Raw genomic sequence first — 23,596 nt, 5'->3', positions numbered from 1 at the left:
CTCCATGCTCTTCCTCCCTGCCCTCTTGTTTTGAGTCCCCTACCCCCCCCCCCCCCCCCCCCGCATTATATCAAAGAAGACGTTTTGCATTTGTTTTTTAGGGATTGGCTAGCTTCACTTAGCATAATCTACTCTAATGCCATCCATTTCCCTGCAAATGCCATGATTTTGTTGTTTTTTTTAGTGCTGAGTAATATTCCATTGTGTATAAATGCCACATTTTTTTTTTTATCCATTCATCTATTGAAGGGCATCTGGGTTGGTTCCACAGTCTAGCTATTGTGAATTGTGCTGCTATGAACATTGATGTAGCTGTGTCCCCGTGTCCCTGTTGAATGCTCTTTTTAGGTCTTTTGGGTATACCGAGAAGGGGAATAGCTGGGTCAAATGGTGGTTCCATTCCCAGCTTTCCAAGGAATCTCCATACTGCTTTCCAAATTGGCTGAACCAATTTGCAGTCCCACCAGCAATGTACAAGTGTATCCTTTTCCCCACATCCTCGCCAGCACTTGTTATTGTTTGACTTCATAATGGCTGCCATTCTTACTGGAGTGAGATGGTGTTTTAATTTGCATTTCTCTGATTGCTAGAGATGGTGAGCATTTTTTCGTGTATTTGTTGATTGATTGTATGTCCTCCTCTGAGAAGTGTCTGTTCAGAACCTTGGCTTCTTTTTTACATGGAAAGAAGTTATATTTCCATGGTCAATAATACTCTGAATTCTTCTTTTGAAAAACCATGAGTTATTTTAATAATTAGATAATTGAAGTACTTTGTACTTTTCTTGGTTCCTCTCTATATAGTACCATTTAAATTGTTCTGAATTATTTTCTTAAAGAAACTATGGAGGAGTATATGTTGGCCTTCCATCTGAAGCTGTCAGTATGGTGTCCAATCAAACCAAGACTGTACGAAAAAGTAAGATTGCATTGTGTTTACTTTCTCAAAATATTTTTATGTTATGAAAAATATGAAATTTGCATTTCTGCTTGCTTGACTCAGTCTACATGTTACGTAGTTTCAATGAGCCATCCTTTTGATCGCTGTAAGTATTATTTGATCGCTGTAATCATTTCTTGAAATTGTCACCCAGATATTAAAAGTAATTTCAGAGCAAATTTTGCTTTTATTTGTGGTTATGCTCTATGTAGTCTTAATTCCTTATTAATTTAAGTAATAATCAGTATGATAATTAATCCTGACATTTAAATAGGTTTATGGAGTTTTTGTGGAATACAAAGGTACATTTCTATAAAGATGACTAACTAATAAGCAGTCTGGTGATTTAAGGAAAAGTAACTGCCTATTGTATAATTAAATGAAATGAGGTTCCCTTTTCTGAGTTTTATAGTTACTAATTTTGGAGCTAAGGAAGTTTTTCTGAATAACAGACATGACTGCAACCAAGTGGATGGTGTCTTGCTACGAAACTCAAAATGAGGCTAATGGTCAAGAACATTGATTTACCAACAAGGGTGATGAATTGTCATATGATACATAGTTTTAAGTGACTATTGATATATTTACTTTGCACACAAAGCTGTTTTCTATTATTTTTAACATACTATTGTAATTTGTTTCTCATTGCTATTTCTCTAAGATTTAGACTGGGAAAAAAGTGTATGTTATCACTGCCTGTAGTTTTGTAGAAAATTAGAATTTGTTCTTTATATCTGAACACTTAATTTTCTTGATTTTTCTCTTTAAGATTAGAGGAAAATAACATCCCGACTCAATAATCAAGAGGTACTGTATGTTTCTTTATATATGTTTAGACTTGTTGAATAAACTGTGGATCTTATTGCTGTGTATTTAATAAGAATGACCTGTGTGTCCATGTAAAACACTGAGGTCTTGAGGGCCTAAGATTTGAGAAATGACAGATCATTAGAAATCAGAGAGGCTCAGAATGGTTAGTTGAGGATCCATATGAAGTATTAAGGATAGCCAGGGTTCAGGTAATGCACAGAGAGGTGGTGTGTCCACAGCAGATCTCCAGTAGAGATGGGTGGTCACCACTGGGCAGAGATAGAGTAGGCAGGAGACTTGCCTCTGCTCTGTCCAGCCGTGCACTCAGTTGTCGGATCCCCACTCTGTTCAGTCCTGCCTTATGATGCCCAGCCTCTTGGCAGGAATAGCCTGTCTCCTGAGACAGCTTTTTCTCCTTTGGGAGTCAGGTAGCCTTGGATTTGAATTCAGGCTTTTTCACTTATTGGTCGGGCATTAATTTCCCCTTTGTGGCCTCTGTTTTGTAATCTGTAAAATAGATTTAATGCTTAGATTTAAGGGTTGTTATTAGGGCTAAAGGTGAAATAAGTGGTTGCTTCTGGTGTCATCATTGCCACTGCCATCGTCGATCAACCTATTATTCTTTTTATGTAACGAGAACCCAGCATTGGAAAACCAGGAGCATGACTTTTTGATATTGATCCAGGTTCTTGCTCAGGGAGGTACAGGAGTCAGTATTTGGGGTGAGGTGGGATTGTGACGATCACAGTGGAGGTTAACATGCTGGAGGAGGGGGCCACAGGAACCGTGGGGAGTTTCTTCCCTGCAGGAACCGTGACAAGCTTTGCGTAGCCAGGTCTTCCAGGACTTTCTCATCAGGGCAGCAGCCTTGTGGGGGTTTGATCCCTACCACCTGTGCCCCAGAGTGTTGGATTTCTCTGGGAATTTGCTGAAGATTTTTTGTTTCTAGGATTTAGTTCTAATTCTAGATTTCTGAGTTCCCTGCACAAGAATTTGAACTGTGTTTGTATCATGCACAAAAGGTGATGTAGTTGAAAGCAACTTTATATCACCCATTCCCCTCCCAGAAATGGGTGTATTTCACAGAGTGTAGGCGTGGAGTGGGAGGAGGTGCCCTGGAGACAGGGGTCGGGAGCCTGGCAGCTCTGCTGCAGCTAAGGCCTCATGTGAGCACCTTGGGCTTATTTTCTCACTGCAGAGTTGGGCAAGTTGACTTTAGTGTGTGGATCTAAAATTTCTTCAGGAGAACTCAGCTTCAGGTAGCTAGCTTAAATATTTCTTTACTATTCATGGTTACAAATTATGTCATTTTATTGCCATCCCGCCTTATTGTGAATTAGCATCTGCATATTAGAGAAAACATTTGGCCTTTGGTTTTGTGGGATTGGCTTATTTCATTTAGCATGATATTCTCCAACTCCAGCCATTTACTGGCAAATGCCACAATTTCACTCTTCTTTAAAGCTGAGTAATATTCCGTTGAGTTTATATGCCACATATTCTTTATCCATTCATCTCTTGAGGGGACACCTAGGTTGGTTCCATAGTCTAGCTATTGTGAATTGAGCTGCTATAAACATGGGCGTGGCTGCATTACTGTAGTATGCTGATTTTAAGTCCTGTGGGTATAAACCAAGGAGTGGGATAGCTGGATTCCATTGCCAGTTTTCTGAGGACTCTCCATATTTCTTTCCATAGTTGTTAAACCAATATGCAGTCCCACCACCAATGTATGAGTGAACCTTTTCTCCCACATCCTCGCCAACATTTATTGTTGCCTGTATTCTTGATGATTGCCATTCTGACAGGAGTGAGATGAAATCTTAGGGTAGTTTTGATTTGCATTTCTCTAATTGCTAGAGATGTTGAACATTTTTTCATGTATTTGTTGATCGATTGTATTTTTTCTTCTGTGAAGTGTCTGTTCAGTTCCTTAGCCTATTTATTGATTGAGTTATTTGGGGTTTTTTTGTGTTCAGGTTTTTGAGTACTTTATATATCCTGGAGATTAATGCTTTATGGGAGGTGCATGTGGTAAAGATTTCCTCCCAATCTGTAGGCTCTCTCCTCACATTATTGATTGTTTCCTTTGCTGAGAAGAAGCTTTTTAATTTGAATCCATCTTATTTATTGATTCTTGATTTTACTTCTTGTGCTTCAGGGGTCTTGTTAAGGAAATCAGATCCTAGGCCGACGTGGTGAAGATTTAGGCCTATTTTTTCTTCTATTAGGTGCAGGGTCTCAGTTCTAGTGCCTAAGTTTTTGATCCGTTTTGAGTTGATTTGTGCAGGGTGAGAGATAGAGGTTTAATTTCATTTTGCTACATATGGATTTCCAGTTTTGCCATCACCATTTGTTGAATATGCTATCTTTTCTCCAGTGAATATTTTTGGCACCCTTGTCTAGAATGAGATAACCATATTTATGTGGGTTTGTCTCTATCCTCTATTCTATATCATTGGTCTACATGTCTATTGGTGCCAATACCATGCCATTTTTGTTAGTATTGCTCTGTAGTACAGTTTAAGGTCTGGTATTGTGATGCCTCCCGGTTCACTCTTCTTGGTAAGGATTGCTTTAGCTCTTCTGGGTCTCTTATTTTTCCAAATAAATTTCATGACTGCTTTTTCTATTTCTATGAAGAATGTCATTGGGATTTTAACAGGAATTGCATTAAATCTGTATAACACTTTTGGTAGTATAGCCATTTTGACAATAATAATTCTGCCTACCCAGGAGCATGGGAGATCTTTCCAACTTCTGAGGTTTTCTTCAACTTTTTTCTTTAGTGTTCTGTAGTTTTCACTGTAGAAGTATTTCATCTCATTTGTTAGATTGATTCCCAAGTATTTTATTTTATTTTTTTGAGGCTATTGTGAATGGAGTAGTTTTCCTAATTTCTCTTTTAGTGGATTCATCACTGATGTATAGGAATGTGTTTGATTTATGTGTGTTGATTTTATATCCTGCTACTTTGCTGAATTCATTTATTAGTTCTAGGAGTTTTCTGGTGGAATTTTTTGGATCTTCTAGATATAGAATCTTTCATCAACAAATAGTGATAGTTTGAGTTCTTCTTTACCTATTTGCATCTCTTTAATTTCTTTCTTTTGTCTAATTGCTTTGGCTAGAGTTTCAAGGATGATGATGAATAGAAGTGGTGAAAGAGGACATCCTTGTCTTGCTTCAGTTTTTAGTGGGAATCCTTTCAATTTTCCTCCATTCAGAATGATGCTGGCCTTGGGTTTATCATATATAGCTTTTACAATGATGAGGTATGTTCCTACTATCCCTGGTTTTTCTAGTGTTTTGAACATGAAGGTGTGCTGTATTTTGTCAAATGCTTTTTCTGCATCTGTTGAGATGATCATATGATTCTTGTTTTTAAGTCTATCAATATGATGAATTATGTTTATTGATTTCTGTATACTGAACCAACTCTGCATCCCTGGGATGAACCCCGCTTGATCATGGTACACTATCTTTTAAATATGTTTTTGTATGCGATTTGCCAGAATTTTATTGGGAATTTTTGATCTCTGTTCATCAGGGATATTGGTTTAAAATTTTCTTTCCTTAATGGGTCTTTGTCTGGTTTTGGTATCAGTGTGATATTAGCCTCATAGAATGAGTTTATAAGGGTTCCTTCCTTTTCTATTTCGTGGAATACTTTGAGGAGTATTGGTGTTAATTCTTCTTTGAAAGTCTTGTAGAACTCATCTGAGAATCCATCTGGGCCTGGGCTTTTCTTTGTTGTTAGGCTTTTGATGACATTTTCTATTTCATTACTTGAAACTGATCTGTTTAAATCACGTATGACCTCCTCATTGGGTAGGTCATAGAAATTTGTCTCTAGAAATTTGTTGATGTCTTTGATATTTTCTATTTTATTAGAGTATAAATTTTCAAAACAGTTTCTAATTATCTTCTGTATTTCAGACATGTCCATTGTGATATTTCCTTCTTCATCTTGTATTTTAGTAATTTGAGTTTTCTCTCTTTTTCTCTTCGTTAGCATGGCCAGGCGTTTATCTATTTTATTTGTTTTTTCAAAGAACCAACTTTTTGTTTTGTAATTTTTTTAATTGTTTCTTTTGATTTGATTTCAGCTCTGATTTTAATTATTTCCTATCTTCTACTGATTTTGCTGTTGATTTGTTCTTTTTCTATGGCTTTGAGATATAGTGTTAGCTCATTTATTTGTTGACTTTTTATTCTTCTAATAAATGTACTCAATGCAATAAACTTTCCTCATAGTACTGCCTTCACAGTGTCCCAGAGATTTTGATATATTATATCAAAGAATTTTTTTATTTCATCCTTGATTTTTTTCTACTATCCATTCATCATTCGGTTGTATATTATTTAGTTTCCATTTGTTATAGTAGCTTCTACTTTTTATTTTATCATTGATTTCTAATTTCATTTTATTGTGGTCTGAGAGAATGCTTGGTATTATCTCTGTTTTTTTGTATTTACTAAGAGTTGCTTTGTGGCACAACATATGGTCTATTTTAGAGAAGGATCCATGTGCTGCTGAGAAGAAAGTGTATTTGCTCATTGATGAGATATTCTATATATGTCTGTTAAGTCTAAATTATTGATTGTATTATTTAGTTCTATAGTTTCCTTATTTAGTCTTTGTTTGGAAGGTCTGTCCAGTAGTGAAAGAGGTGTTAAAGTCACCCCATATTATTGTATTGTGGTCTATTTGACTTTTGAAATTGAGAAGGTTTTTTTTTTTTTTTTTATGTACATAGATGCTCTATTATTTGGGGCATAAATATTTTGTAATTGTTATGTCCTGTTTATCTATATTTCCCTTAAGAAGTATGAAATATCCTTCTTTGTCTCTTCTGATTAACTTTGGTTTGAAGTCTATTTTATGGAAACCCCTGCTTGTTTATGCAATCCGTATGAGTGATAAGTTTTTTTCCCATCCTTTCAACTTCAGCCTGTGGATGTCTTTGCCCATGAGGTGAGTCTCTTGAAGACAGAATACTATTGGGTCTTGCTTTTTAATCCAATCTGCCAGTCTATATCTTTTGATTGATGAGTTTAGGCTGTTAACATTCAAGGTTATTATTGAGATATGATTTGTATTCCCTGTCATTTTGATTTATTTCTGGTTTTTGATTTGACTTAGTTTCTCATTTGGTTAAATGTCCCTTTAGTGTAGATCCTCCCTTTGCTGGTTTTCACTTTTTTTTTTTTAACTTCATCCTCATGGAATATTTTGTTGAGAATGCTCTGTAGTGTAGACTTTCTAGTTGTGAATTCTTTTAATTTTTGTTTATCATGGAAAGTTTTCATTTCATCTTTAAATCTGAAACTTAATTGTGCTGGATATAAAATTCTTGGTTGGCATCAGTTTTCTTTCAGAGCTTGAAGTATATTATTCCAGGACCTCCTAGCTTTGAGGGTCTGGGCTGAGAAATCAGTTGAGATCCAAATTGGTTTCCCCCATACGTAATTTGATTTTTTTTCTCTCCTAGCCTTTAAGATTTTATCTTCATTCTCTGTGTTAGTCATTCTCATTATAATGTGTCTTGGTGTGGGTCTGCAGTAATTTTGTAGATTTCAGGTCTTGTAAGCCTCTTGTATTTGATTTTCCATTCCATTCTTTAGGTTTGGCAAATTCTCTGCTATTTTATCATTGAAAAGATTGTGTATTCCTTTGGTTTGTGTCTCTGCTCCTTCATCTATTCTGATAACACTTAAATTTGGTCTTTTCATGTTATCCCATAATTCTTGGATGTTCTGTTTAATTCTTGGATGTTCTGTTTATGGTTTCTTACCATCTTCCCTACATGCTCAACTCTGCTTTCAAGATTCTATACTTTGTCTTCATTATCTGAGGTTCTGTCTTCCAAGTGGTCTAGTCTGTTGGGGATGCTTTCTATTGAATTTATAATTTGGTTTACTGATTCCTTCATTTTAAGGATTTCTGCTTGTTTGTTTTTCACAATCTCTAACTCTTTATTGAAGTGATCTTTCACTTCCTATAATTTTTCCTTGATTTCACTCATTATACTATTTTTTAATTCATATATTAATTTAACTGTATCAAATCAGAACTCCTTGTTGGACATTTCCTCTACTAAGTTATCAGTGGCTTCTGTTGTTGAAGCATCTTGGTTTGTTTGGGGTTCTATATATCTTTGTTTTTTTATGCTGTTAGTGTGTTTTCCCATCTAAAAGTATGGATATAAGGCAGGATAAATTCTACCCTGTAGACCTATCTATAGTGTCCCTGAAGGTTTCCAGCATTTCACCTTTACTGGTGAGACCAATATCAACAGCACCCAGTGAACACAATATATAGCCTTAAACCTAATAGCTAAGGCATCTACTGCTTTTTCACATTAAACCAAAATGATGAATTCAATAACTATCTATAGTACAAACAGAAAATTTGTTAAAATGATTTACAGTTTCAAGTGGTGGATGAGAGAACAGAGGAAGTGTAGTGTACAATATTCCCGAGGGAGGAAGAGAGAAGCTAGAAGTAAAAATTCACAAGAAGAGTGGAAGAGGAGCCGACAGATTGGCTGTTTGTTGGAGAAAAGTTGGAAAGAAAATCCAAGAAAATAGGCAAGAGAGAGGAAGCATACAAACAAAGAGAAAAAATTAAAGACATAAGAATACAACAGAACTATAAACCACCACTCATATCTCATTGTCCTCCACACACTGATGCATAAAAAACATCCTGTTCCAAGTATGATAGAGAGATTAGTGAATCAAAAAATAAAATAGGGCTGGGGATGTGGCTCAAGTGGTAACGCGCTCGCCTGGCATGCGCGGGGTGCTGGGTTCGATCCTCAGCACCTCATACAAATAAAATAAAGATGTTGTGTCCACCGAAAACTGAAAAAAATAAATATTAAAAAAATAAAATAAATATTGCTAGAAAACCAAACTATCTGTCAGTGTTCAACAGATTCTCAGCCCTGTCTCTGACATCTCTTGGGATCACCAAGCCCAGATCAACCCTCGCAAACCCAGTCTCTATCCCACTGATCTGGGCTTCAGATACCTCAGACTCAGCCACGCTGCAGTCCCAAGATCTCAGTGCTGCTCCTTCTTGCAGAGAGACCACCAGGGATACACCCCTGCAGAAGAGCAACCCCGAGATGCAGCAACAAGACAAGGGCCACCAGCACTCTCAGCAGGAAGACCCCAGTCTCCTCCAAACCTGCAGGCACCCCCACGCTGGACCTGCAGGTCCTATCTGGAGTCCCCTGACAGAGGCTCTTGTGGTGGTAAACTTACTGGCACCCAGGCCCCAGGCCCTGGCTGGTGTCCCAAAATGGGTGCAGCCATGTGCAATCAAACCTGGAGTCTCCCCTGAAGCAGTCCCATAGGCCGTGGTAGCACTGGTAGGGGCGGTGGTTTTTGGCAGCAGGCAGCAAGTCAGCAGTAGCGGTGGCTGCAGGGGCAGCTGCAACTGTAGCTGTGGGGGCAGATCACCAGGCGATCTCCGGGGTCAGCAGCAGTGTCGGCTTCAATTGCACCCAGGGCAGCGGTTTCTTCTGTGGCAGCAGCACCTAGAAAGAAGACCTCCCGGTGATGTCAGGGGGGCAGCAGCAGAATCAGTGGCAGCAGCAATGGTGGTAGGGGTGGTGGTTGATTGACAAGAGACTGACAGTTCAGTGGCAGCGACCACGGAGGTAGGGAGAGAATTCGTGTCCGAGATAACCGAGGCCATGCCCAGAGAAGAGACCTAAATGATCACTTTGATTCTGGTCTCTCTTTTGCCTCTTGGAATGGCCTGAAAGATTTTCTAAGTTGAATAGCTGACCATTTTTCCTCAGTGGCTGCGTGGCTGTTGTGGTGCTGGTCTGGGACGTGTCTAACTTGTGGCATTCTGGACTTAGCTGTTGGATGGACATCCTGATGAGAGGTCTGTCTGTCTTTTGGAGAAGAAGACTTATAGAAAAAGTATTAGCTGTTCTTTTTTTTGACCAACATGTAGAATCTCTCAGAACTGAGCTTACTCACTGACCCAAGTTCACATTTGATTTGATTACTTTCTTAAGGAAATTCAGCTATAACTTCAGAATTTCTGAAAGTTACTTGGCCCACAATGCAATGTGTAGTTTCTTTGTAAAAGTTTCTCTTTACTCTAGGGTAAAAATCGTGTGCACAGAGACATGCAGGGTACTGAAGTCATGGTTCTCAGATGCCAGTGCATGGGCTGGCTTCCTCAGAATCCCCAGGGAGCTCAGCCTATTGTGGACAGCTGGAATAGCCCTCCCTGGAGTTTCTGACCATGGAGGGAAGGGAGATTTGGGACTGAACAGTCTATACATGCGTGTGGCTAGGTTTGGGTATTTTTAATCATGCTGCATTTTAATTGTAAGTTTATAAGTCTCTTTTGCTACCTGATTTGGTCTCTTTATATACCATTATGCCATGCACTAATGGTACTCCAATGAGAACAACAAATATTGGGTGGACATTGAGTATGTACTCAACTTAAAAAAAGCAATACATAATTGGGAGACTATGGCTGTGCATTGTTATCTGATACACCTTTTCAAGTTTGTTGATTCTTTTCTGTTTGTTCTCTTCACAGCTTGCTCATCAATTTGGAAGGAGTTAGGCCCCAGGGACATTTCAACGTGCACAGACATTCCCAAGGAAATTCTAAAGTCACCCCCTCCCCAATCCTAAGTGAAAGAAAGCATGGGCGCAGTTTGCAGTGTCAGCAGAGGGATCCGGTTAGGCAGTGTGCTTTTTATGGACTCTGTGGCTCGCCCAGGAAGACAAGGGCAGACTGTCCAGAGGCCGTTGTCCAGCCTGGACTGTCGTGCTCCAGCACTGTCACTGGCCACTCAGCATGGCTTGTGGATGTCATGTCTTTTCTCTGATACTTTTTGGATAATTTTTATATAACAAAATCCTTATTCTATTTATAACTTTAGATAATAAGGCATTATAAATGCATTACCTAAAGTAAAATATTTGGCCTCTTATCTTTCACTATTTTTACTTCACATTAATTTTTAGCTGTAAAATTGGTAAATGGATTCTTACTACTATCTCTTTCCCTTTTTTACTATTTGGTTTTCTAATTTGATTTAGATGTTAGAGAATTTTCTTTATTTGAAACATTGTATAGCATTGCAGTATTTAAAAATAAACTAGTTAAATTTGCATGCCAAAAACACGGGTTGATTGAATTCCTGTTTCTTTGGTCAGAGGCTCGTGGGACCACACATACATCTCTCGTTCCACCTCTGTGTGATCATGGCATCTCGTCATAGTTGTTCTATATGATTTTCAAGGACTTAAGATCGACGATGCCTGGATATCTAGAAAATTCTTAATTTACTAATGACGTTTGTACTTATTATTGCAATATAAAGTACTCAACTAGTGTATTTCAACAATTAAACATTTTATCCCTCTTTCCTGTATTTCTTAATTGTTTTTAAAAGAACATTTTCAAAGAAATCATTCTTTGATGGCATTTTAATGTATAGATAGAATATATTGATATGAAAAGATGATAATGATAATTTAATAAGTTTATAGAATACTATGAAAAATACCAAGTTTTTTATAACTAGAAAGTCATTGTCTTGTATATTTGCTCTAAATGATAACCACAGGGACATCAAAATGATTTAAAAAAAGGTAAAATTACTAAGAAATCATGATACACATACTCCTGTACTGTACCTGCAAGTCCACAATGATGTATAGATGGACTATAAGCAATTTATCTGATTAGGATAACCCATAGATTGAATTTTTGAAAACTGTTAATTTTGAAATAATTTTAGATTTACAGAAGATTTTAAGGATTGTACAGAGACTTTCCTATATGTCCTTAGCCCAGCTTCTCCGAAGATTAATCTCACATAACTATACTTTTTGTCAAAACTAAGAAATTAAACACAGACTACACTATGAACTATAACCTTTACTCAGATCCCATTGTTTTCCCACTGATACGGTATTCTGTTCCAGTTGTCATTTGCCTCCTTTTCCCTCTTCCTGACGTTTTCTCATTCACCTCTCTGTTTCCCCGACCTTGAAACCTGTGAAGCCTGCTGGTTAGAGGTTGTGTAGTTGGCCCCTCAGTTTGAATGGGTCTGTTTTCTTACGACTGGGCTGGCGTTACGGATTTTGGGGAAGAGGCCTGCAGAAATGAAATGCCCCCTCACCCCGTCATATCCTAAAGCCTGTGATCCCCACGTGATTACTACTGGCGATGTTGACCTTGGTCGTGTAGGTGGTGTCTGTTGGCTCTCTCCACTAAAATGTTTCTAGTTTTGCTTTTCTGTCCCGTTCCTTATAAGTGAGTCACTGAGTTTAGACTTAGGACAGGGGCATCAAGCTTTCCAGGAGGAAACAGTATTCAGGAACTTTGGTGCATTTGTTGAAAGCACCATGGTAGTTAGTAAGTATTTGGGGAAAGATCTTTGGGTCTCTGTGAACGTCCTCTTTCTCCTTAGTGTTTTGCCCACTTGTGTTTGAATCCAGCCTGGATCCTGCCTGCAGCAGCTCTTTCTGTGGTACAAATGAGAACTTTCCCCCATTCCTTTTTTAAAAAACTTTTTAATTTGTTCTACTTAGTTGTACATGACAGCAGAATGCATTGCAATTCATCATACACAAATGGATTGTAGCATTTCAATCCTCTGGTTGTACACAGTGTAGAGACACACCGTTCGTGCAATCATACACGTACCTAGAGTGATGATGGCCATCTCATTCCACCACCCCATTCTTTCTACAGATATTATTTAGAGTTCTTCCCTAGGAAACAGTTGTCCCCCTCACACATTTACTTATTTATTCAATAACTTACTATATTGTATGGCTGTAATCCAATACTGTCACTACCTTGCTGCTTAAAGGCTTCCAGTTTGGACCATTGGAATTTTTTTCATGTTGGATTCTGACATTTCCCCATCCTTTTGTTCTCCCCTAGGTTGACTCTTAATAGCAGTCCTATAAAATGAAAACCCAATTCAAAAGTTAGTTCAAACACATTCCTGAAACATCATCAATTTCATTATAAATGAGCAGTTGTCTTCCATATTATGACAGGTCTTAACGTTTCCTTCAACTAGACACCGTTTATATTTAGATCCTGTGGATCTAACGTGTTAATAATACTTGCCACCCACTTCCCTGTTTCTTAAGGTGGATGATTATCATCTTTATTAAGTGTTGCAAGAATCTTGAGGGAGAGACTTTGAGAAGAATAAACTATTGACATGAGATCTTATAAAAGGAAGTGAGACCAGGAAAGACTTCACGGTTGAATCTTAGGAGTTAATACCTTTTCCAATAATATTCTGTTTCTTTACAAGATTATTATTAAAAAATCTAATGGAGAGATGAGTTTCAGAGAATTTGAGTTTTTTATCCCTGCAGTGGCTGGGGATGGAACCCAGGGCCTCATGCATGCCAGGCAAGCTCTACCCCTGAGCCACATCTCTGAACTTCAGAGAACTTCTGAATAGTTAAGAATGATTAGAAAAGTGTTTCTTATCAAATTTTCTCAGCTAGGAGGTGCTTAATTCCTAGATCCAGTTAAGCAGACATCTAGAATTGAGTTTGGGAAAAGTGGCTTCTAATTCAGCGACGTAGAAATCCAGTTCTGAAAACTACAACCAGCTTCTGGGGGTTCCCGAAGAATGTAGCCAGATGAGCTGAGCTTCCAGAGGTGATCTGGACTAGGCTTTGTGGGGAGAGGTGAAATTGGAGAAGGTACTAAGTCAGTATGATGGGGGGCTGGGAGTGCCCTTATGAGTCTTTGAATTGGTAAGATGTGAAGAGGAAGAGAACAGGCTTGGTTTTACAAATGGAAGCTGTTGATAACAGTTTTGTTCCTGTACCCAGGTCAGGGTTGTAAAGAATTTTAGGATTGACAAATTCTATGAGGAACTCATTCCCAGGAAGATAATCATCTTACTTATGTATTTTTACTTTGTGCACCTGAAAAATTCAAGCAGTTCCAAACAATGCAGTGCTTCTCTGTAGATGGTGTTCTGATACCCAGCTGTGCTTTTTCAGCCATTTATCAGCCGTCACCAGTTGGGGCACAGCCTAAAGGCAATATTTGTTACGCCTTAGAGTAGTGGTGGATGTACCAGGCAACCGGGGGTACACAGAGCCGTGGCCAGGGTTGGCAAGGGGAGCACAGAGCAGGAACACTGTGTCAGAACGGCAGGTGAGGAGAGATTCCCTATAGAGCAGCCCCCCAGGCACAGCCTTAGTTAAGGGAGTGAGTTTCCAGTGACGGGTGGGAGAGGAAAGCGGTCTACCAGGCTGAGAACCGCAGATGCCAGGGCTGAGCCCTGAAAGCTCTTGGTGTAACCTGGCAGCTGCTGGGACTTGAGTGGGATTCGGTGACAAAGGGGTGGAGCTTCTGAGACCTTTGGCCCCAGGTTGGAACTTCTGACATCCTTGAGTAGCCCCTGAGGAGTGGAACAGTCCTGAGCCCAGGTGCTGACACCCCCTTTACCTGTGGCCCTCAGGCCTGGTCTCTGTCTCCGATGCCTGTTTTGTGGCGCTCTCTGTAGGAGACATGACTAATGCTACCCTGCTTTGCCAAGGTATAGCTTTCCCGTTTAAGCTGTAATACACAATTCCTGGGGTCTTGATGTGCAGCTTGTGTTGGGTAGATTCAGGCAACGAATGTGTCAGGAACATTCCCCGGGGGAGGGCCACGCCTATCCCAGCACCAAGCGGAAGCAACAGAATGAAATTAGAATTAGATCATCCTATTTCGTCACCATTTCCCCTTTTTCTACAAAATCATTAGATTAAACTTCTTTCTCCTTCAGTGGAATAATCACCATATAATAATTTAGCACTCAATTATATATTTTGTTTATTCCCTAAATATTTGATATTAAAGTACTACAGACTCCTTAGAAAGCAGGGGCTTTATATATTCTTTTCCATTCTTACAAACACCAGGGACCCACTCGGAAGAAATGGCTTGGGTTAGAATGAAAGTGAAATTGTTGTCACTCTTTTCTAGAGGGAACCAGACTTCTGGGGCAATTGCAGTGTCTTTTTATTGGCGTGGTAGATCTTTGGGACTTTTTTAGGGCCTTTGGTAAGTTACTTGCCTTCTGTGCTTTGGACCCTTTCAATCAATAGGATAAAATCAATTCTGTATTATAATTAATGTTAAGATTGGTGACAGTTCATAGACTCATTGATGCAATTCGTTTAGCAATTATTTCCCAAATGTCTATTCTGTGCCTGGCATTTTTTTAGGCATTGGAGATAGAGAAGTGAACAAATCAAACAAAAGTCCCTGACGTCATGGGCTTTATATTCTGCACAGGGGAGACACTAAATGAATAAATACATATCTGTGGTTATCAGAAAAATATCAGGAGAATGGAGAGCCAGTTGGGAAGGTGGGCATTGCTGTTTTAATCTTAAATGGATGATCGGGGAATTACTCATCTTTTCAGATGACATTTGAAGGCAAAGACCTGAAGGAGAACTAGCCACCCACATGGGTATCCAGCAGAAGAACATTCTAAAGAGAAAGGACAAGTTAAAATGCCCCGCGTGGGAGTGTGTCTGGCGTAACTGAACAGATTTCAGAATAACTGGCAAAGATTGCAAATGGCAGAGTCCTAGGAGAGGTCGGGGGTTGCTGGCGGGGGCGATTCCGGAGGCAGACCATGGTTTTCACTCTGAGGTGGGAGGCGCTGGATGGTTTCCGGCAGTGGAGGGATCCTGGTTTAGCTGGGGTTACTGGCTGCTGTGTTTGGTGTATGAGGATGGGGGCTGGGAGGTCAGTCAGGAAGCTGTTGGAGTAACCTAGGAGAGAGCTGAGGATAACTTGGAACAGGGAGGTGGCATTGGGAGTAGTCAGATTCTGGATGGTTTTTTGAAGATAGAGTGGACAATTTGCTGATGCATCAAATAAGGAGGCAGGAGTATGAGAATTATTGAAGAGTACTCCGGGGCTGGGGCTGTAGCTCAGTGGCAGAGCGCTTGCCTGGCACCTGTGAGGTACTGGGTTTGATCCTTAGCGCTACATAAAATAAATAAAATAAAGACACACTTCCATCTACAACTGCAAAAAAATTTTTTTAAAGAAAATGTTTTTAAAAAAGAATACTCCAAGGATTTTGGTTGAATGACTGGGATAAAGGAGTTGCCATACTGAGATGCAGGGGACTTGGAGTCCTAGGGTTTGGGGAGTGGGTAAGAAAATGATTTGGACACAAAGTTCGAGATGCATTTTTTTTTAAAGATGGACACAATATCTTTATTTATTTGTTATGTGGTGCTGAGGATTGAATCCTGTGCCTCAGGTGTGTGAGGCAGGTGCTCTATCACTGAGCTATAACCCCAGCCCCATAATGATAATTATACTTTTTTTTGTGGTGGTGTTGGGGATTGAACCCAGGGCCTTGTGCATGCAAGGCAATCACTCTACCAACTGAGCTATAGTCCCAGCCTGAGATGCATCTGTTGGCTTCACGGCAAAAGATAACAAGAGAGAAGTGGGAGTTGAACGTAAAAATTGGGTATGTGTGTATAGGGCTTATGGGGTCCCCAGCAGGGTGAGCAGTTGAGGAAGAGATTGAAGGGCTGTTCCTAGACACTGTGGAGTCCAGAGGATGAGGAAACACCAATGAAGGAGTAGCCAGAGAGGGGTTGGAGCGGGAGGAAAGCCAGGAGATCTGGATGCTGGAAATCACATGAAGAGAGCACTGAATGAGGTCCCAGACTGGACATTCCACACCGGAGCAAATGATCGGAGTAATCATATTCTCACCACCACAGATCCCCATAGAAACAAGCCAGTCGGAACAGAGGAGAGTCTGGGGATCAATGATTTTGGTCTAGGCAGAGGGTCTGCTTGATCCAAAAACCTCCCCTGTTTAGTTCCATTACAGGTTTAGACTTGAGTATATTTTGCAACTGATGTAGGTTCTGTTTGGAGCTACAGGATGAAATCCATAATCTGGATTTCCTAATTCCTTATTCAAAGTGATATTCAGCTCTAGGAGGTTGTGTCCTTGAGGAACAAATTGTTATCTTCTTGTGTTTACTTATAGTTTTAGTGCAATTGTAACCATAAAGCATGTAGATCGGAGGAGTGGACACAAGGAGGAGAATGTGCCTTGCTGAACACCAAAGCATTATCAAACTGCAGTAGCCACGGGAAGGCCAGTACAGGAACAGATAGAAGATGGAAGAGAAAACGCAAAAATATATATGGTTATTGTGAATATAAATTTTTCATATGATGATTTCTCAGAATGTAAAGGAACTTATTTTTTTTTAAAAAAATGATATTGGAAACAGTTGAATAATTGGATGGAGAAAATTCAAATATCACATACTATCCTATAAATATATTTGAATAAATTTGAACATATCATGAATCATGAAACTATAAAACCAAGGGAAATATTGGTGAACAGTTTTTATCAGATCTGAGAATGGGAAGGAGATTTATGGGGATGACATACAAGTTGAACTCATAAAATATTTCTGAATTGACAATGTAAAAAATGAAAAATCTAGGGATGTGGCTCAGTGGTAGAGCATCTGCCTGGCAAGTGCAAGGCCCTGGGTTCCATTCCCCCCCACCAGCATTATAAACAAACAAACAAACAAAATATGTATGATAAAAAAAGTAGCCAGGGGCTGAAGTTGTGGCTCAGTGGTAGAGCGCTTGCCTAGCATGTGTGAGGCACTGGGTTCGATTCTCGGCACCACATGTGAAGAAATAAAGGTTCATTGACTTCTCTAAGGCAAGTGGCTGGGAAGCAAGGCAGCTGGGTGACATCTAGAAGGTTAACTAATATGTTTTGTGAAGAGCTCTTAGATGAAGGCCCCGAGAGAATCATAAACAAAGCAACCAAGAGACCAGCTCATAAAGGAAGTAGAAATGGCCACTGAGTCACAGGGAAGGGTTAGCCTCATTAAAGTCAAACGATTGGAAACACCAGCACCAGGAGGAGCTTCCCCATCAGAGGTGCCGTCCACCCCCCACCCCCCAGGGGTCAGCTGGACCACAGCTGTTGCTGCTCCACTAGGGAGTCTGCCCTGGCCACTGTCACCAACATCTGTGCTGGTGACTTCACTGTCTTCGCGTGGGAACCTTCCCATGCCCTGGCCTCCAAGCTTCTTGACCTTCCTTCCTAGAATTAGCTGGTTCTCTCCCCAGCCTCTGACATGGACCCCATCTCATGCCCAGCTCTTGAAGACAACTACAGCTTCTCACCGCGGCGATTTCTAACACCCCACATGGCCCCCATTGGAACCACTTGCTGCAGTGTTCGCTGCCAGCCTCTTGTGTCCCTCCTTAACCAGCTCAAACCCCAGCCTTGCTTCCTGACGGCCCCTGTGCACACACACCCCATTCCCTTGCTCCCCTCTTGTTGATTTCACTAGCTATGACCCCAGTTGAAGCCATGTCCCCGCACACACATGTCCAGCTGAATACGGCTGCATAGAAATAGTCCCCACAGGGCTTCAGAAGGTCCATAATGCTGCCGGACCAACACCTCCACCTTGTGGTCCATTCACTCAGTCCCCCTTGCTGTCCAAGGACTTATTTCCCATCTTCTCACTTCTCCAACCTCCAATATGCCCTCCCTGTCCTCACCCTCAGCTGACCCCCTCCCTATTTTTCCCAGAGAAAACAAAACAAAACAAAAAATGGGAACAGTTGACCCTCCTCCCCCCACCATGGGGACCAGCCTCTCCTTGGCTGGCATCTTGGGGACGTGTTGGTGAATGTTCCTCCTGAGTTTGTGGCACCCATCCTTTTACCCAACCAAGGACTTGGCACCAACCGTCCCCTTAGATTCTCCAAGAATTCCCAGCCCAGCCCCCTCCTCTACAGGGTTATTTCTATGATCAGACAAGCAGCATCTTCTTTCTCTCAGATTAAATAGGAAACCAGAGCCTCTCTTGACCTAGGGTCTCCTTTTCTCCTTCCCTTTGCAGGAGACCTCCTAAGGCTAGTCTATTCACGGTCTCCCTTTGCTGTCTGGATCCTACCTCCTTCAGGTTTTTGCCCCCTCACATCACGAAGACTGGTTCCACGGTCACCAGTGACCTCCTTGATGCTATCTGGTGGCCAGTCCTAACTCAGTCCTGGACCACTCGGTCACTTCTTCCCTCCCAGGTCCCTCCACTGGGCTGCGCATTCTCCTGTCTTTCCTGGATTCCTTCCTGCATTCAGACCTCCACGCGGAGGGCCCGCCAGGCTTTGTCTCTGGACTGTTCCTGTTTCCATCTGTCCGATGTGCTGTTGATCCCTAAGTGTTTCTCCTCAGCCTTGATTTGGTCCTCTACCTAATGGCCTCGCTGACATCTGCATTTGGATGTCTTGAACTGGATCTCGAGTTCACAAGTCCATATCTGAGTTCTGGACACCCCACCTCCCATTTTGCTCCTTTGTAGTCTTCTTCAATTTAGCAAATGACAACTGCATTCTTTTAAGCTGTTCAGGCCCCCAAAACTGGGACTCACCCTTGACGCCTGTCTTCCTCACTCTGCCTCATCCCTGCATCAGCAAAGCTGTAGGCATCACCACCACCTTGATGGTGCACCCAGATTCTATCCCGCCATATCCTCCAGGATTATTATAGCAGCCTGTGGCTTCCTTTCCGGCTCCTGCCTGCTCTGTACCCAGCAGCTGCAAGCTTCGAGTTCAGCCCGCACTGGGAACCCTGCAGCTCCCCCTTCCCTCCCCCACTCTGTGGATCCCAGTCGCCCCTCCCCCTCGGCTGTGGCCACACCCACTTCCCTCCACCTTGAATTTGCCAACCAGGCTCCAGTCTCCTGCCTTCACATCGCAGTGGGGTGGGGATGGGGGTGCGTCTAGAATCTTGTATTCTGGATGTTTGGGCACCCTTCTCCCTTCTCCAAGGAGGGGACATCTGCCCAGGGAGCCCTCCCTGCCCGCCTCTTCTACAGTTCACCCCCATTTCACCCAGCACTTACCTGCCCCTTCCCAGATTCACTTTCCTCCTTGGCATTTGTCCTAAGCCTGGTCTGTGCTTGACCGATTTCCCTTATTGACTGGCGGCCCCCTCAGTGGAACGGAAGCGCCCAGAGTCAGGAATTCTGGTCTCTCTTGCTCATTGCTGGATCCCGGCTCCCAGCCCAGAGGGCAGCCGCCCAAGAAGCCTGTTTTGAGTGACAGGGACACCAGATGGGGCACTTCTCAGCCGGGGCCTGCCTGTGGGGAAACAGACCCTCTGGCCTTGTTGGGAGGTTTAATTACTGTCTTTCCAGAGGGCAGTTTGGTCATTTGAATCAAGAACATTAACAAATACTAATGTCCTGGACCAAGCAATTCAACTTATAGGAATTTATTCTAAGAAAATTTATAATAAGAGATGTAGAAACAACAACCAAAAAGCCCATCAAAATTATTTATAGTAAATAGACATTGGAAACCATATAATTTCCCACAATAAAAATCTGCTTAAAAATGATGAATCAGCTATTGAAGGGAATACTAACTATACTGTCATAAAAACTGTGCTGTTGAAGAATATGTGATTTAATGGAATATGTGCACACTCTATTTCAGAATGCAAAATACAAAATTTTATACAGAATTAACCTTGGTAGGATGCATGTGTTTGTGTATATATATGACACATACACTTATGCCACACACAAACTTAAATTATATGTTTATTAAAAAACACATAAGGAAATACTGCTTTTCCATATGTGTTTGTGATAAAATGTACATTTCTGATGGAGTTCCCCAAAATGTTTAAAATAAGCAATCAAAAATAGTTAGACCTTTTATTCAAGAAGGAAAAGTTTAACCACCTGTCTTGGGTGTACTCTTCTTGGCCAGGTGGAGTGGTTGGAGTGGGCGGGGGAGGGACTCTCTCCTCCTTCCCTTCTTGTTCTTCACAGGCACAAGGGCCATTTGTGCTCCAAAACCATGGTCCAGAGTGTTTTTTTGTGGAATCTTCCCTTCTTCCTTCCATCTGCCCTCCGAGCTCCTTTGGATCTGTAAAAGCAGAGTTCCCACGTCATCCCTCAGCCTGATGAGAGTGTGTTCTCCACCACCTGGAATATGCTTTGGGTAGCCCTTAGCCTGGTGCCTTCCAAATTCAATTGCTCCAAATTTTTGCTTAACATGTTGACTTCTCTGTTGCCACGCGAGTAACCCAGACAGCACTGTCTTGTCTTTTGAACCAAATGGGGGAGAGTGCAGAGTGGGACAGTGGTATGTGGCAGGTTCTTGCCTCTCACTGCTCAGTGACCTTCCTGCTCTTACTTCCCAATCCCCAGTGACTCCCCCCACCAGAACAACGTGTTCGGGCTTACAGGCATGAAGAGCAAAGTGTACTGAAGGCTGGTGGAAGGCCCTTCACTCATCTGACAGTTCATGTCTGTGGTCACGTTGAATCCCCACAACAATAATCTACACTTTAAAATGATAGAAAAAAGTTGGAATCAATTTCTTCCTTAGTAATTAGCATAAAATGACAATGAAATTTTCAATATTGAGCCTATTGAAAGAAGAATTCCATGGGTTGAAATCAAGTCTCTTTATGAATGCATCTACTGCCCTCTGGTGGAATCAGCTTCTAATAGCAGCTTGATTTATCTGTCTTCTTTTCCTTAATTAATTTGTGGAGTCGAGGATGCAGCAGTTATTCCACCACCGCAAGGAATTTACATCTTGATTTCGCCACTAATAGCTGTGTATTGTGGGCAATTTACTTACCTTCTCTGCGTCTCAGTTTCCTTACTTGTGAAATGGAGACCATATCAATAATGAAATATTAAAAATGAATACATATGAAGTGCTTACTGCACGCCCTCTATTAACTCATTGAATTCCACAATGATTTTATTATGTTGGAACCAGTATTATTCCCATTTTGCAAACAAGGAAACCAAGGGACTGGAGAGAATTGATCTCTATTTCCTAGAGAGACGTGAAGGTCCAATGAGTTAATACATGGAGAGAGATTAGACGGCCTAGAACAAGCTGCAGTGACATCCCCCCATCAGCACTGACACCTCCGCTCCGACAAACACCCGCTTCCTCCCTGAGGTGCAGCCAGGCTCACAAGGAGGCTGCCAGGTGGAGTTCTGGGTCCTCCCCCTGCGGAGAAGGGACTCGCTCACTTCTGGGAAGGGTGGTCCCCCAGGCTCCAGGCCCACCACCCTGTCTGCGCTCACTTCTCACCACCTGTCCCTTTCTCCTGCAGCGCTCCAGTCATTGTGAGTGACCTGGAGGCCAGGCGTTTTCTGGTCACTCAGCGTTTAGATAATCTGCTCCCTTTGCCTGGGACACCTGGGTCACCTCACTCCGGCTCCTTCATTTGGGTTGCCTGAGCCATCCGTCGGGCTCCCCTGTCACCTCTCTGGGACAGGACACAATCGAGAGTGCTGTGTCTGCCCCCTACTTCCCTGGCACCCTGTGTTTAGGTCACCACGTGGATGGAATCAGGGCAGAGATGTGCACCGACTACCGTGGAGTGCTACAAGCCGATGCTCCCCCGCCACAGAGCTGCCACCCTGGGTTCTCGCTCCCCTCAAGTTCCCAGTTCAGCAGCACCTAGAAGCTTTATATCTGGAAAATTATGAGGCTAGGGCCCGTGTGTGGGAACAGGGGATGCTGTGGGGCAGCCAGTGAGGCAAGAGGACAGGGCAGGAAAGAGGGGGAGGGAGAGCAAGAGAAAAGCCAGGCTGTGCTGGGGGGTGACCCCTGGTGATAGAAATCAACTGGGAAAAACTCTAGGGCTGCTGCTCATTGTGGTGAGCCATCTGAGCTCCCCTTTCATGCACAGCAACTCACCAGAGGGCATTCCTGTTTCCTCCACCCTGTTTGTGTCCTTCAGCTTCAGTAACCCTAACAAAATACCTGAGACAATCAACTTATAAAGACGAAAGTTTAATGACTCAATTTTGGAGGTTTCAATTCATGGTTGGTTGGTCCCATTGCTTTTGGGTCTGTGGGAAGCAGCAAGTGTGGTGGAGAGAAAATGCTCACCTCATGTTCTGAATGAAAGAGAGAGAGGAAGAGACCAGGGTCACACAATTTTCATTTCAGGTCCCAATGACCTTAAAGGTTTTAACACCTCCTAATAGGGCCATGGGTTGGGGACTAAGTCTTTAACATATGGGTCTTTGAAAGATATGGATAGGTATCCATCAGTGGATGAATGGATGGAGAAAGTGTGGTGAGTATATGCAATGGAGTTTTATTCAACCACAAATAAAAGTGAAATTATGTCATTTGCAGGACAATAGAAGGAACTAGAGACCATCATGTTAAGCAAGAAAGCCAAACTCAGAAGGTCAAGGGTCGTGTGTTTTCTCTCATATGTAGAAGCTAGGGAGGAAAAAAGAAAAGAAAGGTGGGGGGCAGGGATCTTGTGAAAATCAAAGGGAGATCAGTAGAGGAAAGGGAAGAGGGGGTGGGCGGTGGGGAGGGAGGTGGAATGATATCGGCCAGACTATATTGTGTGCTTGTATGAATATGTAACAACAATCCTGCCATCATGCACAACTATAATGCACCCATCAAACGTGAAAATAAACCACGTGGTGCTAAGAGCCAAGTATATGATGCATGGCATTTTTGGTCGAAAGGTGACGCCAGCTAGCCATTGAGATGATATGATTATGTTAAGATTTGCATTCATATGGATATTGGACTCCTGCTGTTCACCTAGGCCGGCTACGGGACTCCTGGAGAGTTCCCATTGGTTGGGGAAGTACAGTAGGAGGGAGTTCCGGGGGAGGAGCTCTCTCTGCGGTCCGGGAGGACGCCGCGTGGGTGGAAAAAATCTTCCCGGGCGGTACCGGACATTGGCGGCAGTTTCAAAAAATAAACTTT

General features: G+C 41.8%; 1 protein-coding gene across 1 annotated transcript in view; it reads left to right on the top strand.

Moving 5' to 3' along the window:
* Positions 1-11,165, top strand: part of CUNH12orf75 (chromosome unknown C12orf75 homolog) — a 42,685-nt gene extending 31,520 nt beyond the window's left edge. Inside the window, exons 4-6 of the mRNA XM_015482815.2 lie at positions 839-918; positions 1,709-1,746; positions 10,331-11,165. Coding sequence (XP_015338301.1) covers positions 839-918; positions 1,709-1,713 — 85 coding nt within the window. The 3' untranslated portion in view covers positions 1,714-1,746; positions 10,331-11,165. The remainder of the gene's footprint in view (positions 1-838; positions 919-1,708; positions 1,747-10,330) is intronic.
* The last annotated feature ends 12,431 nt before the right edge of the window (positions 11,166-23,596 follow it).

Source organism: Marmota marmota, unplaced genomic scaffold (genome assembly GCF_001458135.2).
Source record: "Marmota marmota marmota unplaced genomic scaffold, marMar, whole genome shotgun sequence".
NCBI lineage: Eukaryota > Metazoa > Chordata > Mammalia > Rodentia > Sciuridae > Marmota > Marmota marmota.
Note: the sequence above shows the minus strand (reverse complement) of the source record. Positions and strands in the feature narration are given on the sequence as shown.